General features: G+C 53.4%; 1 protein-coding gene across 1 annotated transcript in view; it reads left to right on the top strand.

The window, feature by feature from the left end:
- LOC147729472 (unconventional myosin-X-like) overlaps window positions 1–19634 on the top strand; it is a 763954-nt gene that overhangs the window by 444039 nt on the left and 300281 nt on the right. The window contains exons 14-15 of the mRNA XM_086954339.1: window positions 1687–1753; window positions 3377–3469. Of these exons, the coding sequence (XP_086810465.1) occupies window positions 1687–1753; window positions 3377–3469 (160 nt within the window). The remainder of the gene's footprint in view (window positions 1–1686; window positions 1754–3376; window positions 3470–19634) is intronic.

Genomic DNA, 19634 nt, shown 5'->3' with positions numbered 1-19634 from the left:
ACACTCAGTGCTGCAGGCTCAGTAGTAGCATTTAATTTAGAGGCACTGGGTATATTGTATACCATTCTACAAGTATCTTACAAGTAACTCACATATGCAAATTGGGTATACACCAATGGCAACATGTTTTAGGGTGAGAGCACAACACTTTGACATTGGTTAGCAGTGGTAAAGTGCACAGAGTCCTAAGGCCAGCAAAGATCAAATTCAGCAACAAATAGGGGGAGGAAGGAAAACAGTCCGTGGATGACCCTGCAGCAAGGGCCGGGCCCAGCACAGTTGTTTTGTTAGTGATGTGTAATGAATAGAGAAGTAAGACTAGACTCGGACATGAGTTTACAGGACAGTTTGGTTTGCAGCTAAGAAACTTGTCGATCACAATGAGAAGTGGGCAGTAGCACAGTACGTACACATAGATCTATGGCAGTAGGAATAATGCCGACGATCTGACAAAATATCCCTGGTGTTCATTGTAAGAGACACACACATTTTGTCCACTGGCATGACGAAAGATGAGGGGGGCCCCCTGCAAGGTACATGGAGGGGCCCTCACTCCGGTTTGAATCCAGAGCTCTTAGTACTGACTAAAGTGCAGAAGGGGCCTCCTGAAGCATGGGCTCCCCTGCACCGCGGGGTATGGGGGGCCTGTGTTATGGAACTGATTTAGGTACTTACAAATTCCTACTTTGAGGGGTGGTGGAAGATGGGGGTGTGGTCATTCCTGGTCACGGAGAGAAGATTTGAGGTGGCTATGGGCCTGGTTCTGAGTTAATAAGGGAGAGCGTTCAGAAAAGGACCCCGTATTTCAAGTGGTCAGAACAAGACACTTGGGGTCCACAAAGAGCAAGGAGCTTAAAGTTGGCAGAAGGTATGGGGCATGATAGGATGTGGTGTGTGATTAGGCTGGGAAGGTTTGGAAGGGCATCTTAGTATAAGGCTTCGAACATTAGGATGAGTGTTTTGTGCTGTGCCTGCTTGATGTCGGTGATCTGAGGTGGGTGAGAGTTTGGTTACGATAAGCCAAGTTCAAGTGTTGTATGTGCAGAATATTTTTAATTTGTGTCTCATGAGAACACAGCACAAATGACATAGCTTCTTCATTACCAATGTATTGTTAGGCTTTACTCAAAGGTAAACCAATCTTCATTTTGTGAGGAAAATGATTTTAAAATATGTAGGTGTATAGTTAAGGATACACCCTCAAGTCCTTGTGATGTTCCAGCCAATTGGAGGTTCATTTGTTGGTGCGGCTTGTAGAATTGTTGCCCAGGTGGCGGTTCATTTGTTTGTCCTGCTTGTTGATTTGTCGCCCAGATGGATGTTCATTTGTTTGTGCTGCTTGTTGATTTGTCGCCCAGATGGATGTTCATTTGTTTGTGCTGCTTGTTGAATTGTCTCCCAGATGGAGACATTTCAATTCATTTGTTGGTGCTGCTTGTTAAATTGGTGCCCAGGTGCTACATTTGCTGGGTGGAGGTGAGTGAGCAGACGACCTCTGGGTAAAATTGATGTTTCTGTTAAATTCTTTGTTACATTAGGAGCCTACTTGGACACTGGAGGTCCGCATGCGGTGTAGACTTCTCCAACCTTCTATTGGGCCCCGTTCCAGGATCAGTTGTTTGTGTGTTGTACTGCGCGGGTCCTGTTGATGGTTTTCTAACACTTGTTCTCTCCTCCTCTCCCCAGGGAAGGCATAAACTGGGAAGCCATTGACTGGATGGACAACGCGGAGTGCCTGGACCTAGTGGAGAAGGTGACCTCCCTCTTTAGTGTTTCAGGGCGGGGGGTTGTTTTCCCTTCTTTGAGTCTGGCTTTAGTTCACTCCAGAGCTCAGCAAACTAGCCAGGAGAGGCAAGGCCACTTACTCACATGGTAACGACTGTCCCCTGAGGATGAAGCAAGTCCTGAACCTTCCTCTCAGACAAGGAGCAGTGAGCAATCAATGGTGACACCTCCTTTATAGAACATACTTCATTGTAAATGTCTCTCCAGCTGTAACAAATGCACTCTATGCGGCCAAGATCCCGCAGATGATCCTAGACAGCAGTAACCGTGGGTCAGGCCAAGTGGAGAGACCAACACGCACCTTGTTATCATACTTCTGGTGCAAGGTTCGGGTCCAATTCAGGTTGTAATGAGCGTTCCGGTTCAGCATCTTGTGCAAGTCTCCTGCCTAGAACTGAGCAATTTGCATTGGGAAGACCCATAGCAACGCCTGTCGCCCACTCCCCTCTTCTCCCCCCTCCTTACACAATGTCTTGTTAAATTGGGGATTTCACTCGAACCCTTATCCAATCTCCTTTTCCAGCCCACTACTGTATCCAGCTGTGGTTTCCTTCCCACTTCCTGTCTTGGTGTGTCCAGCTGCTCGCTTACAGCATCCTTGGATTTCTCCCTCTTCCTGTTTGCACACTCTATTACCGTTTGCCTCTTACTTCCGCCTGCTGCGCACTACTTCCCTTTCCCGCCTGCCATTCGATAGGTATTAGTCTGTCTGTTTCCTCTCCCTCCTCCACTCTCCCATTCTTCTTGCCCCAACCTTCCTTCTGACCATCTCTTCTCCTTCCCACTCCCTCAGCACCCCCACAACTCTTTCCACCTTCCCAGCCTGTTCACCTATTCTCACTCCTCGCCTCGCTCTCCAGCTCTACCCTTTATGCCTTCCACATGGAGACCTGACATCTACCCATCATCTACCCTTTCTCACACCCTGTTCCACCTCCTCCCACCCACGCTGCTGACTACAATGAACCCTGTGTTTGTCAGATATGTTGTGTGTCACAACATACCGATACGTGGCCATCAAAAAGTGGGTGTCCTATGCTGTTATTAGTAAATAAGTGTGTGGTGGCCACAGCAAGGGGTAAAACTTGGACCAGCCTAGGTGAATTAGCCAGTTTCATCAACAGTGCGTCAATAGACTAGTGAAAACCATTCTCACATGGAACGGCAGGTGGAGGAACGTCCTATCCAAGGTGGTCCCTCCGGTTACCAACGTCATGCCCACCTGGTCACAGAGGACGTCCAGAATATCAGTATTGTTAGAATGGTCCCCCCTGTCCCTTCTTGGAGTGCCGGATGTCACTTCACTCATGGCTTGGGGGGTCCACCCCCTGTGAGGTGACACAGCCAATGTTGTCTTCTTGTCCAGCATTGATGTCCTAATCAGCCAGAGAGAGAATTCTTTCAGGTAGCCCAGATGTTTTGTTTTTTCAAGTCCTCCTGCTATCGGTGAGTGGTTCTTGGGGCCTGAGGACTGGAGCAGGGACACGCTGGGATGATCATGAGATTCAGCCATGTTTGTGATGAGTGCGAGAAGATGCACTGAAGACCTCTCCTAATGCTCATCTCTTTTCCCTTCCTCTCTCTCCTGAAGAAACTGGGCTTGTTGTCTTTGATAAATGAAGAGAGCAGATTCCCTAAAGGCACGGACGGCACCCTCCTGGAGAAGCTGCACAGCCAGCATGCAGTGAGTACACTTTAATAACTTGAATAATCCCCCTTACCCTGGCAGTCTGCGAGGCAGCCAGATTCCTAGTGCCCATACCGCTGGCACACACTGTTCCCCCAACCTCTGAAGGCCTCCACCACCTCCCATACACCATAAGCCAACCACATTCAAGGTGCCCATGCCACCACACACCACGGCCCAACCCTGTTCTGTGTGAGCATCCGCCCCTCCTACATACTGTATAAGCCCTGGCCTAGCTCTGTTTTCTGTAAGCATTCACCACCTCTCAGAGACCATGCCTTGAGCAGATAGCGTTCCATAAAGCCATCTTATTAAGCACCCTACAACAGCAACAAATGGAAAATACCACAAACACCCCTGTAATACAAAGTGACCATATCTCGGAGTGATACAAGCAACGACCAGCCCTCCTCGCCTACCCACAGCACACATTGTAATCCCACACACATCTTTTTCTAACCCACAGCACACATTGTAATCCCACACACATCTTTTTCTAGCCCATAGCACACATTGTAAACTCACACACCGTCCCTCTTCACCATCCCACCGCACACCCTATGAATGAGGGGGGTTTCTCTGGGATGCCAGAGGACAGCGGGCTGCTTTGGGTGCTGGATGGGCAAAGGAATCATCTGCACCCTTCAAAGTTCATGTGTGTGTGACTGTGTCAGGGCTCCGGTGGAGTTGACCTGTGAGATTGTTGCCTGTGTCAGGGCTCTGTCGGAGTTGACCTGTGAGATTGTTGCCTGTGTCTGGGCTCTGTCGGAGTTGACCTGTGCGATTGTTGCCTGTGTCAGGGCTCCGTCGGAGTTGACCTGTGCGATTGTTGCCTGTGTCAGGGCTCCGTCAGAGTTGACCTGTGCGATTGTTGCCTGTGTCAGGGCTCCGTCAGAGTTGACCTGTGCGATTGTTGCCTGTGTCAGGGCTCCGTCAGAGTTGACCTATGTGATTGTTGCCTGTGTCAGGGCTCCGTCTGAGTTGACCTGTGCGATTGTTGCCTGTGTCAGGGCTCCATCAGAGTTGACCTGTGCGATTGTTGCCTGTGTCAGGGCTCCGTCAGAGTTGACCTGTGTGATTGTTGCCTGTGTCAGGCCTCCGTCTGAGTTGACCTGTGCGATTGTTGCCTGTGTCAGGGCTCCATCAGAGTTGACCTGAGCGATTGTTGCCTGTGTCAGGGCTCCGTCAGAGTTGACCTGTGTTTGTTGCCTGTGTCAGGGCTCCGGTGGAGTTGACCTGTGTGATTGCTGTTTGTGTCAGGGCTCCGGTGGAGTTGACCTGTGTGATTGCTGTCTGTGTTAGGGCTCCGGTGGAGTTGACCTGTGTGATTGTTGCCTGTGTCAGGGCTCCCTCAGTGTTGACCTGTGAGATTGTTGCCTGTGTCTGGGCTCTGTCGGAGTTGACCTGTGCGATTGTTGCCTGTGTCAGGGCTCCGTCGGAGTTGACCTGTGCGATTGTTGCCTGTGTCAGGGCTCCGTCAGAGTTGACCTGTGCGATTGTTGCCTGTGTCAGGGCTCCGTCAGAGTTCACCTGTGTGATTGTTGCCTGTGTCAGGCTCCGTCAGAGTTGACCTGTGTGATTGTTGCCTGTGTCAGGGCTCCGTCGGAGTTGACCTGTGTCATTGTTGCCTGTGTCAGGGCTCTGGCAGAGTTGACCTGTGTGATTGTTGCCTGTGTCAGGGCTCCGTCAGAGTAGACCTGTGTGATGGTTGCCTGTGTCAGGGCTCTGGCAGAGTTGACCTGTGTGATTGTTGCCTGTGTCAGGGCTCCGTCAGAGTAGACCTGTGTGTTTGTTGCCTGTGTCAGGGCTCCGTCAGAGTTGACCTATTTGATTGTGGCCTGTGTCAGGGCTCCGGTGGAGTTGACCTGTGTGATTGCTGTCTGTGTCAGGGCTCCGTCAGAGTAGACCTGTATGATTGTTGCCTGTGTCAGGGCTCCGTCGGAGTTGACCTGTGTCATTGTTGCCTGTGTCAGGGCTCTGGCAGAGTTGACCTGTGTGATTGTTGCCTGTGTCAGGGCTCCGTCAGAGTAGACCTGTGTGATGGTTGCCTGTGTCAGGGCTCTGGCAGAGTTGACCTGTGTGATTGTTGCCTGTGTCAGGGCTCCGTCAGAGTAGACCTGTGTGTTTGTTGCCTGTGTCAGGGCTCCGTCAGAGTTGACCTATTTGATTGTGGCCTGTGTCAGGGCTCCGGTGGAGTTGACCTGTGTGATTGCTGTCTGTGTCAGGGCTCCGTCAGAGTAGACCTGTATGATTGTTGCCTGTGTCAGGGCTCTGGCAGAGTTGACGTGTGTGATTGTTGCCTGTGTCAGGGCTCCATCAGAGTTGACCTGTGTGATTGTTGCCTGTGTCAGGGCTCCGGTGGAGTTGACTTGTGTGATTGTTGCCTGTGTCAGGGCTCCGTCGGAGTTGACCTGTGTGATTGTTGCCAGTGTCAGGGCTCCGTCAGAGTAGACCTGTGTGATTGTTGCCTGTGTCAGGGCTCAGTCGGAGTTGACCTGTGTGATTGTTGCCTGTGTCAGGGCTCCGTCAGAGTAGACCTGTGTGATTGTTGCCTGTGTCAGGGCTCCGGTGGACTTGACCTGTGTGATTGTTGCCTCTGTCAGGGCTCTGGTGGACTTGACCTGTGTGATTGCTGCCTGTGTCAGGGCTCCGGTGGAGTTGACCTGTGTGATTGTTGCCTGTGTCAGGGCTCCGTCGGAGTTGACCTGTGTGATTGTTGCCTGTGTCAGGGCTCCGTCGGAGTTGACCTGTGTGATTGTTGCCTGTGTCAGGGCTCCATCAGAGTAGACCTGTGTGATTGTTGCCTGTGTCAGGGCTCCGTCAGAGTAGACCTGTGTGATTGTTGCCTGTGTCAGGGCTCCGTCAGAGTAGACCTGTGTGATTGTTGCCTGTGTCAGGGCTCCGGTGGACTTGACCTGTGTGATTGTTGCCTGTGTCAAGGCTCCGGTGGACTTGACCTGTGTGATTGTTGCCTGTGTCAGGGCTCCGGTGGACTTGACCTGTGTGATTGTTGCCTGTGTCAGGGCTCCGTCGGAGTTGACCTGTGTGATTGTTGTCTGTGTCATTGCTCGTCGGAGTTGACCTGTGTGATTGTTGCCTGTGTCAGGGCTCCCTCAGTTGACCTGTGTGATTGTTGCCTGTGTCAGGGCTCCGTCGGAGTTGACCTGTGTGATTGTTGCCTGTGTCAGGGCTCCGGTGGACTTGACCTGTGTGATTGTTGCCTCTGTCAGGGCTCCGGTGTACTTGACCTGTGTGATTGTTGCCTGTGTCAGGGCTCCGGTGGAGTTGACCTGTGTGATTGTTGCCTGTGTCAGGGCTCCGTCGGAGTTGACCTGTGTGATTGTTGTCTGTGTCATTGCCCGTCGGAGTTGACCTGTGTGATTGTTGCCTGTGTCAGGGCTCCCTCAGTTGACCTGTGTGATTGTTGCCTGTGTCAGGGCTCCGTCGGAGTTGACCTGTGTGATTGTTGCCTGTGTCAGGGCTCCGGTGGACTTGACCTGTGTGATTGTTGCCTCTGTCAGGGCTCCGGTGGACTTGACCTGTGTGATTGTTGCCTGTGTCAGGGCTCCATCAGAGTTGACCTGTGTGATTGTTGCCTGGGTCAGGGCTCCTTCGTTGACCTGTGTGATTGTTGCCTGTGTCAGGGCTCCGTCGGAGTGAACCTGTGTGATTGTTGCCTGTGTCAGGGCTCCTTCGTTGACCTGTGTGATTGTTACCTGTGTCAGAGCTCCGGTGGAGTTGACCTGTGTGATTGTTGCCTGTGTCAGGACTCCGTCAGAGTTCACCTGTGTGATTGTTGCCTGTGTCAGGGCTCCTTCGTTGACCTGTGAGATTGTTGCCTGTGTCAGGGCTCTGGTAGAGTTGACCTGTATGATTGTTGCCTGTGTCAGGGCTCCGTCAGAGTTGACCTGTGCGATTGTTGACTGTGTCAGGGCTCCGTCAGAGTAGACCTGTGTGATTGTTGCCTGTGTCAGGGCTCCGTCGGAGTTGACCTGTGTCATTGTTGCCTGTGTCAGGGCTCTGGCAGAGTTGACCTGTGTGATTGTTGCCTGTGTCAGGGCTCCGTCAGAGTAGACCTGTGTGATTGTTGCCTGTGTCAGGGCTCTGGCAGAGTTGACCTGTGTGATTGTTGCCTGTGTCAGGGCTCCGGTGGAGTTGACCTGTGTGATTGCTGTCTGTGTCAGGGCTCCGTCAGAGTAGACCTGTGTGATTGTTGCCTGTGTCAGGGCTCCGTCGGAGTTGACCTGTGTGATTGTTGCCTGTGTCAGGGCTCCATCAGAGTAGACCTGTTTGATTGTGGCCTGTGTCAGGGCTCCATCAGAGTTGACTTGTGTGATTGTTGCCTGTGTCAGGGCTCCGGTGGACTTGACCTGTGTGATTGTTGCCTCTGTCAGGGCTCTGGTGGACTTGACCTGTGTGATTGTTGCCTGTGTCAGGGCTCCGGTGGAGTTGGCCTGTGTGATTGTTGCCTGTGTCAGGGCTCCGTCGGAGTTGACCTGTGTGATTGTTGCCTGTGTCAGGGCTCCGTCAGAGTAGACCTGTGTGATTGTTGCCTGTGTCAGGGCTCCGGTGGACTTGACCTGTGTGATTGTTGCCTGTGTCAGGGCTCCGTCGGACTTGACCTGTGTGATTTTTGTCTGTGTCATTGCCCGTCGGAGTTGACCTGTGTGATTGTTGCCTGTGTCAGGGCTCCCTCAGTTGACCTGTGTGATTGTTGCCTGTGTCAGGGCTCCGTCGGAGTTGACCTGTGTGATTGTTGCCTGTGTCAGGGCTCCGGTGGACTTGACCTGTGTGATTGTTGCCTGTGTCAGGGCTCCGGTGGAGTTGACCTGTGTGATTGTTGCCTGTGTCAGGGCTCCGTCGGAGTTGACCTGTGTGATTGTTGTCTGTGTCATTGCCCGTCGGAGTTGACCTGTGTGATTGTTGTCTGTGTCAGGGCTCCCTCAGTTGACCTGTGTGATTGTTGCCTGTGTCAGGCTCCGTCGGAGTTGACCTGTGTGATTGTTGCCTGTGTCAGGGCTCCATCAGAGTTGACCTGTGTGATTGTTGCCTGTGTCAGGGCTCCGGTGGAGTTGACTTGTGTGATTGTTGCCTGTGTCAGGGCTCCGTCGGAGTTGACCTGTGTGATTGTTGCCAGTGTCAGGGTTCCGTCAGAGTAGACCTGTGTGATTGTTGCCTGTGTCAGGGCTCCGTCAGAGTAGACCTGTGTGATTGTTGCCTGTGTCAGGGCTCAGTCGGAGTTGACCTGTGTGATTGTTGCCTGTGTCAGGGCTCCGTCAGAGTAGACCTGTGTGTTTGTTGCCTGTGTCAGGGCTCCGTCAGAGTTGACCTGTTTGATTGTGGCCTGTGTCAGGGCTCCGGTGGAGTTGACCTGTGTGATTGCTGTCTGTGTCAGGGCTCCGTCAGAGTAGACCTGTGTGATTGTTGCCTGTGTCAGGGCTCCGGTGGAGTTGACCTGTGTGATTGCTGTCTGTGTCAGGGCTCCGTCAGAGTAGACCTGTGTGATTGTTGCCTGTGTCAGGGCTCCGGTGGAGTTGACCTGTGTGATTGCTGTCTGTGTCAGGGCTCCGTCAGAGTAGACCTGTGTGATTGTTGCCTGTGTCAGGGCTCCGTCGGAGTTGACCTGTGTGATTGTTGCCTGTGTCAGGGCTCCATCAGAGTAGACCTGTTTGATTGTGGCCTGTGTCAGGGCTCCGGTGGAGTTGACCTGTGTGATTGCTGTCTGTGTCATTGCCCGTCGGAGTTGACCTGTGTGATTGTTGCCTGTGTCAGGCTCTGTCGGAGTTGACCTGTGTGATTGTTGCCTGTGTCAGGGCTCCGTCAGAGTAGACCTGTGTGATTGTTGCCTGTGTCAGGGCTCCGGTGGACTTGACCTGTGTGATTGTTGCCTGTGTCAGGGCTCAGTCGGAGTTGACCTGTGTGATTGTTGCCTGTGTCAGGCTCTGTCGGAGTTGACCTGTGTGATTGTTGCCTGTGTCAGGGCTCCATCAGAGTTGACCTGTGTGATTGTTGCCTGTGTCAGGGCTCCGGTGGAGTTGACTTGTGTGATTGTTGCCTGTGTCAGGGCTCCGGTGGACTTGACTTGTGTGATTGTTGCCTGTGTCAGGGCTCAGTCGGAGTTGACCTGTGTGATTGTTGCCTGTGTCAGGGCTCCGTCAGAGTAGACCTGTGTGTTTGTTGCCTGTGTCAGGGCTCCGTCCGAGTAGACCTGTGTGATTGTTGCCTGTGTCAGGGCTCCGGTGGAGTTGACCTGTGTGATTGCTGTCTGTGTCAGGGCTCCGTCAGAGTAGACCTGTGTGATTGTTGCCTGTGTCAGGGCTCAGTCGGAGTTGACCTGTGTGATTGTTGCCTGTGTCAGGCTCTGTCGGAGTTGACCTGTGTGATTGTTGCCTGTGTCAGGGCTCCATCAGAGTTGACCTGTGTGATTGTTGCCTGTGTCAGGGCTCCGGTGGAGTTGACTTGTGTGATTGTTGCCTGTGTCAGGGCTCCGGTGGACTTGACCTGTGTGATTGTTGCCTGTGTCAGGGCTCAGTCGGAGTTGACCTGTGTGATTGTTGCCTGTGTCAGGGCTCCGTCAGAGTAGACCTGTGTGTTTGTTGCCTGTGTCAGGGCTCCGTCAGAGTAGACCTGTGTGATTGTTGCCTGTGTCAGGGCTCCGGTGGAGTTGACCTGTGTGATTGCTGTCTGTGTCAGGGCTCCGTCAGAGTAGACCTGTGTGATTGTTGCCTGTGTCAGGGCTCCGGCGGAGTTGGCCTGTGTGCTTGTTGCCTGCGTCAGGGCTCCTTCATTGACCTGTGTGATTGTTGCCTGTGTCTGCGGTCTGGGTTAACGCTGCAGGTTGCTCTAAAGTAGGTTTTGTTCACTTGGCCTTACACCCCACTTGTAATACTCTTTATTCACTAAGATGTTGTGCCGTGTTAGCATCACTAAATTGATGAAAATGACACAAAAACTTTTTTGATCAATTTACTATTCAGCGCAAGAAAATCACTTGAAAGTCACACCTGAGGGAAGTTCTTATGCAACCACCCAAGGTTTTTGATGCAAAACCTATTTACTAAAAAAGGTAGACCGAGTTTTGTGGCAAAAACTGTGTCCCTTCCAAATATGCGCTTTCACCGAGAAATGATTTTTTCTCTTTTTTTTTCCAGCGTTGCATGTGTGCTGCACACCTACAAAGTAAAACCGGTTTTAAAGTTAGTCTTCGCATGGTATTTTGTACTGGAAGGATACTCCACGTATGCCGGACTGGCACAGACTGGGTGTGCGAGGCGCACTGCTGCAAAGTTTGACACCGACGCTGGGGAGAGGGAAGGAAAGGGCCTGATTTCTGTAAATAGGGCCCTCTCCTGCCTCCTCCTTCCCGTGCATTTTTGGCCGCTGCGCTGCGAAGCGTAAGATTCCAACCGCTCGTGAGTGCGCACCCCAGAATGTGCAGTCTGGTGCTTGTGATTTTTCTAATTCTGGTCTAGATGTTTGCTCCTGAGCCATCTCTGGCTCGAGCTGGTTTCTTCTAAATATCCGTTTCCCGTCTCGCTGGCAGATTGGGCTTTGCAAAAGGGTGGGGGGTGGGGGGGCACTTTGCTTCGCTTAACACTGATTCTCCCAGAACTCGTATGATAATTAAAACAAGTAATTTGTAGAGCGCCTAGGTACTTCAAGCCAAGTGTCCCACTGCCAAGAGTCATAACCGATGCAGGAAGCTGATGAGAGAGCACGGTCGAGCCGCTCTGAACAGATCAATTGTTCGGTTTTTGGTGAATGATAATTGTTTACTCTTGCCAAATTTGAAGAGGAAGAGAGTTCCACAGCTTGGCTGCTAAAAAGCTAAAAGAGCGACCCCAAGGCGCGCTCTCTTTGCAGCGGCGATGCAAGCCAACACCGCCCCTGCAAATCGAAGGTTCCTTGCAGGAGGATAGGGCTTGAAAAGGGTGCCGGTAGCGAGGGCCCTTCTTCGTAAAGACCTTGTAGCAGTAACTCAGGGCCTTGCAGGAGAGCCTTTTCTTCAGAGGAAAATAATGCAATTCTAAGAGTGCAGAGTCCATGGAAAGCCCGTCTAGGAAGATTCAGAAGCACGCGGGCTGGCGCGTTCTGCACACGGGCTGGCGCGTTCTGCACACAGGCTGGTGCTTTCTGCACACGGACTGGCGCGTTCTGCACACGGACTGGCGCGTTCTGCGCACGGACTGGCGCGTTCTGCGCACGGACTGGCGCGTTCTGCGCACGGACTGTCGCGTTCTGCGCACGGACTGTCGCGTTCTGCGCACGGACTGTCGCGTTCTGCGCACGGGCTGTCGCGTTCTGCGCACGGGCTGCCGCGTTCTGCACACGGGCTGCTACGTGTGCACGTCAAAGTCTCATCAGCCATGAGTGTGAGGCTTCCATGTACAGGACACACAGTCCACTTGTACGATGCAGCGCATGTACAGTCACTCTAATGTCCTCCCAAGTGGTGTCTGATCTCCATGTGTTGCCGCAGCCTGTGCTTGTATCTCTGGACAGGTGGTATGAACTTGTTTGGGAGTACTTGAAATGCTGCTCGTTGTCTCTTCGGTGAGTCCTGCTCCAGCGACAGGGGCCCCCACACTGGCACAGCACCTTGGCAGCTCCAAGGACCTCAGCAAGAGAAGGGATCACACCGCCTGGCATGGGTGGCATGGATGGCACAGCTTCTGTTATGACACGCTCTGTGCTCTGCTGCCTTTAGACACATCTGTGCTCTTCCTGCTCCAGGTCTTTGGGGTTTGTGCCTTCGTCACTCGTACCCCTGCCTGGAGTTTCCGAGTCTAGTGTCCCTTGTGCTCGAGGTCTCTTGTCCCAAGTTCTCTGTCTCGATGACCGCGTCTCCAACACTTTCTGGAGCAGACTGCGGAGACGAGTCCTTTCTGGCCCTTCCCAGCAGTGGGGCCCCTGAGGGGGGGGAGGGGTTCTTTCATGCAGAGCCCAGCAGTGGTGCCCCTGAAGGGGAGGGGCCCTTTCATGCAGAGCCCAGCAGTGGGGCCCCTGAAGGGGAGGGGCCCTTTCATGCAGAGCTCAGCAGCGGAGCCGGTGACATATATATTGAGTGTGGCTCCTTGTAAGAGGTGTGTCGGCATCTGTACATACGGAGAAGCATCCGTGTCTCTGCGCAGGCTCTGTGCCTCCTGCTGTGCAGGCTCTGCTCTTCCTGCTGTGCAGGCTCTGCGCCTACTTCTGTGCATGCTCTGCTCTTCCTGCTGTGCAGGCTCTGCGCCTACTTCTGTGCATGCTCTGCGCTTCCTGCTGTGCAGGCTCTGCGCCTCCCGCTGTGCAGGCTCTGCGCTTCCCGCTGTGCAGGCTCTGCGCCTACTTCTGTGCATGCTCTGCGCTTCCTGCTGTGCAGGCTCTGCGCCTCCCGCTGTGCAGGCTCTGCGCTTCCCGCTGTGCAGGCTCTGCGCCTACTTCTGTGCATGCTCTGCGCTTCCTGCTGTGCAGGCTCTGCGCCTCCCGCTGTGCAGGCTCTGCGCTTCCCGCTGTGCAGGCTCTGCCCTTCCCGCTGTGCAGGCTCTGCGCCTACTTCTGTGCATGCTCTGCGCTTCCTGCTGTGCAGGCTCTGCGCCTCCCGCTGTGCAGGCTCTGCGTTTCCTGCTGTGCAGGCTCTGCGTTTCCTGCTGTGCAGGCTCTGCGCCTCCTGCTGTGCACGCTCTGCGCTTCCTGCTGTGCAGGCTCTGCGCCTCCTGCTGTGCAGGCTCTGCGCCTCCTGCTGTGCACGCTCTGCGCTTCCTGCTGTGCAGGCTCTGCGCCTCCTGCTGTGCAGGCTCTGCGCTTTCCGCTGTGCAGGCTCTGCGCCTCCCACTGTGCAGGCTCTGCGCCTCCCGCTGTGCAGGCTCTGCGCCTACTTCTGTGCATGCTCTGCGCTTCCTGCTGTGCAGGCTCTGCGCCTCCCCCTGTGCAGGCTCTGCGCCTCCCCCTGTGCAGGCTCTGCGCCTCCCCCTGTGCAGGCTCTGCGCCTCCCCCTGTGCAGGCTCTGCGCCTCCCGCTGTGCAGGCTCTGCGCCTCCTGCTGTGCAGGCTCTGCGCCTCCTGCTGTGCAGGCTCTGCGCTCGCTCTGTGCCTCCTGCTGTGCAGCCTCTGCGCCTCCCGCTGTGCAGGCTCTGCGCCTCCCGCTGTGCAGGCTCTGCGCCTCCTGCTGTGCAGGCTCTGCGCTTCCTGCTGTGCAGGCTCTACGCCTCCCACTGTGCAGGCTCTGCGCCTCCCGCTGTGCAGGCTCTGCTCTTCCCGCTGTGCAGGCTCTGCTCTTCCCGCTGTGCAGGCTCTGCGCCTCCCGCTGTGCAGGCTCTGGACTCCCTGCTGCGCAGGTTCTGTGCCTCCTGCTGTGCAGCCTCTGCGCCTCCCGCTGTGCAGCCTCTGCGCCTCCTGCTGTGCAGCCTCTGCGCCTCCCGCTGTGCAGGCTCTGCGCCTCCTGCTGTGCAGGCTCTGCGCCTCCTGCTGTGCAGGCTCTGCGCCTCCCGCTGTGCAGGCTCTGCGCTTCCCGCTGTGCAGGCTCTGCGCCTACTTCTGTGCATGCTCTGCGCTTCCTGCTGTGCAGGCTCTGCGCCTCCCGCTGTGCAGGCTCTGCGCCTCCCGCTGTGCAGGCTCTGCGCCTCCCGCTGTGCAGGCTCTGCGCCTCCTGCTGTGCAGCCCCTGCACTTCCTGCTGTGCAGGCTCTGCGCCTCCCACTGTGCACGCTCTGCGCTTCCTGCTGTGCACGCTCTGTGCCTCCCGCTGTGCAGGCTCTGCGCATCCTGCTGTGCAGCCTCTGCACTCCCTGCTGTGCCGGCTCTGTGCCTCCTGCTGCGCAGTCCCTCTTCCCAGAGGGCTTTGTTTCCCATTGGACGGAGTCTGTTCCCTCTGTTCCCTCTGTTTCGTCTGATGCATCTCAAACCCCGGCTGGGTGTTTGTGGCGCCCCGTCTTCTTTGGGTAACAAAGGCGGGATTGTTGGATTGTTGTCTGGGGAGTGTTGGCTTCTCTTTGTGTCTTGCACTCATGGGACCCTCTCTGGCCGGAGTGCTCCAATCCACACGACAGCTGTTTGGCGTCTTTTCCTGAACCAGGGGCTCCCCTCAGCTGTGCTGGATGCCCCCCAGGGGCTCCCCTCAGCTGTGCTGGATGCCCCCCAGGGGCTCCCCTCAGCTGTGCTGGATGCCCCCCAGGGGCTCCCCACAGCTGTGCTGGATGCCCCCCAGGGGCTCCCCTCAGCTGTGCTGGACGCACCCCAGGGGCTCCCCACAGCTGTGCTGGACGCACCCCAGGGCCTGCGTCATTGGCTCTCTGGTGCTGTGGGAATCTTGTCAGTTGTGTTGCTTTTTCTTAACGATGGGATGTCCCCTTTGGCCCTGAGTGCAAACTGCGTGTATATCTGGTATCCTGGCTTTAATTTTGGCCCTGGCATCATGCTAATCTAAACGTGTGGGCACAGGCCCACCCTATGGGAGGTCCTGGCCGGGTGTACTGTGACCTGGGGGGTGCACTGCCTGGACCCCCACTGCTGGCAGGCGAGTGCTACTGTCTATGGTATAACGCGCAGAGCAGTGAAGGGAACACACTAGGGATCAATAGGGACAAATCAATCGGGATAGCGCGTCTAAATGTTTTATTGCATCACTGGTGCATGGCAGGGGGAAGGGTGGGACTGCGAGCTCCGGTATGAAAGAGGCGGTCCCTCCTGAGGCCTTATTTATTGCATTTATTTTGAAAGTTTTATAGAGCGTGAACAAGATCCTGGCGGATATCAGAGCCCTATACAGTCAGTAAAGTTACGTATACAACAAATAAAAGCGAATCAAAGCACATATTCAAAACCTACTGTAAAAAGCAACATAGCAAAATGCACCGTAAAATCTATCTCGTAGAGAGAGACAGAAGGACGATATAATATCTAGGTTCTTAGAAGGTCCTTTATGAAAGTCCGGTTGCGAGCGCATGTGCGGTTCGTCTCGAGATTTCCATAGACCATACTCATGTGTATTTTGAATGAGGCAGTGGAGGGGTTAAGTCTGGTTTCTGGGGGTTAACGCATTCCAAATTCTAGGCGCCATCCCCGAGAAGGATAAGTTTTTTTCTTATTGAGTTTTTATGGTTTCAGTAGTATTTAATCTCATTTCTTGAGGATCAGATCCCACCCGAGATCGTCCGTTTCTGTAGCAGGTCGGTGGGTGCCTTGTGATGCACGGCTCCGTGCGTCACGCATGCTCTTTTCAGATGAATTCTCGCCTCCAGGGGTAGCCAGTTCAGGGATTGTAGGACCGGGCCAATGTGGGTACTACGTTTAGATCCAGTTATGAGTCTTACTGCGGCGTTGATTGAGGCTCTTAACGTTGCCGTTGATGCTTTGGGCAGGCCACAAAGAGAGACACATCCGTACTCTACTCTAGGAATCATTAGGGCTTGTGCTGCCTGCTTGAAGTCATTGCGAGGTAGGAAGGGTCCCTCAGTGTGTTTATCTGGAGGTTTGCTCCCTTTGTGGCACTGCTGACATGTTTTTGCATGTTGAGGTTACTGTCAAGAGTTCTTCCTAGTGACTTGGCTGAGTCCACGATGGTAGGTTGAACGTTGAGTGCCGTAATATGTTTGATCCATTCTTGCATTTTGGGGATTTGGGCGGGTGGAGCTATTAGAAGGAATTCGGTTTTTAGGGCATTGAGTTTGAGATGATTTCCTGCCAGCCATGTCTGGGTATTCCTAAGCGTTGTATTAAGTTGTTTGATGCCTTCTACGGTGTGGATCTTGAGGTATAGTTGTGTGTTGTCGGTGTACTTGTGATATTGCACGTTAGAAGTGTCTAGAATTTTGTTGAGTGGTTCCATGAAAAGATTAAACAATGTCGGGGATAGTGAGGACCCTTGCGGGGCTCCAAAGTTACTGGGACGGGCTTGGACGGGGAGTTGTTGACTTTGATTTGTTGTGTCCGGTTTTGGAGAAGTGAGGTGAACCAGCTTAGCATTGCCCCTGATGGACCCATCCCATGTTCCTGCTCTTGACTGGAGACTCCTGCGTCTGTGTAAAGCCCGCCGGCGGCAGAGACCTCGCCCTCCATGGGTCTCTGCTCTGGGGGCCGCAGGGTGGAGACAGCCCCAGTGCCACCTGCTGAGAGAAGCATCACTTTACACAAATGTCCATCTGAGAAATCCACCCCGAAACTGTCCTGCACTTTGGGATAGCAAATCCGCACCCCTGGTTTGAGGAGTTGTACATAATCATGGAATCTAAAGCATGGAAGCGCACCGTGGGTCGAGTGATGAGGACGGAAGGGGGTGTTTGCTACCCCTGCAGTGCTCACCGGGATGACCGCCCTGTGCATCATCAGTGACCCGAGCGGGCCAGCCTCACCTGGCTCCGGACCTGCTCTCACCCACTGGAGTCTAGGCGCTGCGCAGCGGGATGGCCGCCCTGTGCGTCATCAGTGACCCGAGCGAGCCAGACTCACCCGGCTCCGGACCTGCTCTCACCCTCTGGGGTCTAGGCGCTGCGCAGCGGAATGGCCGCCCTGCGGGCCATCAGTGACCCGAGCGGGCCAGACTCACCCGGCTCTGGACCTGCTCTCACCCTCTGGAGTCTAGGCGCTGCGCAGCGGGATGGCCACCCTGTGCGTCATCAGTGACCCGAGCGTGCCGGACTCACCCGGCTCTGGACCTGCTCTCACTCTCACCCTCTGGAGTCTAGGCGCTCCGCAGCGGGATGGCCGCGCTATTCGTTACAATAAAGACCTGGACCCGGTGCTGTGTCTGCACCAAGCTGCGGTCACCCGCCACATTATCTGGTAAAAGAGAAAGATTGAATTAAATGTCCTTCTTCAGAAGATTAATTGCATGCCTGGGAGCAAAGAAACTGAATTTGGAGATTTTCACAATGAGAACTTGTTGGAATATACAGGCCTCACCCGGCGATGGCATAACATTCTGTGTAGTATCGAGGAGCGTCAGCGGGGTTCAGGCACCATTCTGAACAGAGTGGGCCCACGGGCCAGGGTGAGCCCCACGGGGCAGGGTGGGCCCCACGTGGCAGGGTGAGCCCACGGGACCATGTCCACTGTGGCAGGATCTGCCAGCGCCATCTCATACTGGATATAAATCAAAAACATGTCTGGCTTTTTTTGCTGTATCTGTATGAGAGAAGGGCAGGGTCGGATTGGGATCACAATTTGGCCCGGGCACTGACGAAAAAAGTGGCCCACATTCAAGGGGCAGGACCCACAATTAAGGGGCGTGGCCCACATTCAAGGGGCGTGCCCTTTCATGGAACGCCATTTGGTTACACACGTCAATGTCCTTAAATATTAGATGTAAATACATTAGGAATTTGGACAAGTATGGTAGTGCACTGTCCAGTGACCAGCTAAAAGAGGGCATCAAAGATCAGAAATTGGATTATAAATTCAAATCTGTTCTGAACAGGGGCCCCACAAATATGTTTGGCCCAGGGCCCCCAAAATCCTTAAGATGTTTGGCACAGAAATGAATTAAAGTGAGAGGATACTGTTCTTGCACAGGAGACACGGGGAAAGGTGACAATGGCGCCATGCTGAGCAACTAAAAAACAGCAAGGCCCCTTTCTGTCACAAAATTATTCGAGCCCTTCAGGGAAGGAGCACCTAATAAGAAGCAAAGCCCCTGCTATTACTAACCTACTCAGCCCTCCCCAGACCTTCAGCTCAGGAGCACATGAACAGCAGTGAGGCCCCTGCAATTAGTAAATTAATCAGCCCTACCCAGCCCTCCAGGCCTCAGAGCAATGTCCTGGCAGGGGAGCACAAAACACAGCTGCTGAGTCATCCATGGTAGCCAGGAGGAGGCTGAGGTGAAGATGGTGCAAGTTGCAAAGATCACCTGGCCCCCACAACGAGACCCATTCTTCCTCGCCCATTATGCCTTCGGCCGTTTTTCTCTGGACCCCGACCCGCCATCTTGTTCATTCCCTCGTCTTGTACCCTTCTCCCTCGTTTCCCCCTTGACAATCCTCAAATGTTTCTTCCCTTTTCTGGTTTGCCTTTTCTCCATACCCTCCCACCCTCCCTTGGTGCTGTGACTGCGTTCCCCCTCCAACCCCACTTAATGGAACTCTGCCTGAGAAAATCTACTATGTGTGTATATATATTTATATAGAGATAACTCTAATCACTAGTATATGAAGTAGACCTTTGTACTCTCTGCCATTCCGATGTGACTCTTAGAGTATATCCATTCGTATCCCTTCCTTAGGTATTTAGAGATAACTCGAATCACTGGTATATGGGGTAGACCTTTGTACTCTCTACCATTCCGATGTGACTCTTAGAGTATATCCATTCGTATCCCTTCCTTAGGTATTTAGAGATAACTCTAATCACTGGTATATGCAGTAGACCTTTGTACTCTCTCCCATTCCTATGTGACTCTTTAGAGTATATCCGTTCGTATCCCTTCCCTATGTATATAGAGATACCTCTAATCACTAGTATATGCAGTAGACCTTTGTACTCTCTACCACTCCTATGTGACTCTTAGAGTATATCCGTTCGTATCCCTTCCCTATGTATATAGAGATACCTCTAATCACTAGTATATGAGACCTTTGTCCTCTCTACCATTCCTATGTGACTCTTAGAGTATATCCACTCGTATCCCTTCCTTATGTATATAGAGATAACTCTAATCACTAGTATATGCGTAGACCTTTGTACTCTCTACCATTTCTATGTGACTCTTAGAGTATAGCCATTTGTTTCTCTTCCTTGAGTGACTTTACTACTTGTACATTTGCAATTTGTCTTTCTGTTTGTATCTCTTCCTTGTGTGACTTTACATCTTGTACATTTGCAATTTTTTCTGCTTTTATCTTTTATGTAACGCATGTAATCCTAAATCCTTATGTTTCGCAACTTATTCTTATGTAAAGCGCTCTGACAGTTCTGGTAAAGTTTGCGCTATATAAAATCGCATTAAATTAAAAACAAACAAACAAAAAAACTAACACTGTTTATGTGCTGCGTGGGCCCCAGGGGGGCCGAGGTGAAAATGTCTCAAAGGCCTGAGCAGCGCCGGGCCCCCAGGGAGGCCGATTTTTACAAACAATCACCCACTCCCCAGCCTGATTGTTTTGCTGGGCAGGGGGTGAAGGAGAGGCCACAGCGGATAATCACTGCACAGTGAAGCTGCATTCATTGCTCTGTCTGTGTCTCCGTGCCCTC

This window comes from Lissotriton vulgaris, chromosome 2_1 (genome assembly GCF_964263255.1).
Source record: "Lissotriton vulgaris chromosome 2_1, aLisVul1.2, whole genome shotgun sequence".
Classification (NCBI taxonomy): domain Eukaryota; kingdom Metazoa; phylum Chordata; class Amphibia; order Caudata; family Salamandridae; genus Lissotriton; species Lissotriton vulgaris.
Note: the sequence above shows the minus strand (reverse complement) of the source record. Positions and strands in the feature narration are given on the sequence as shown.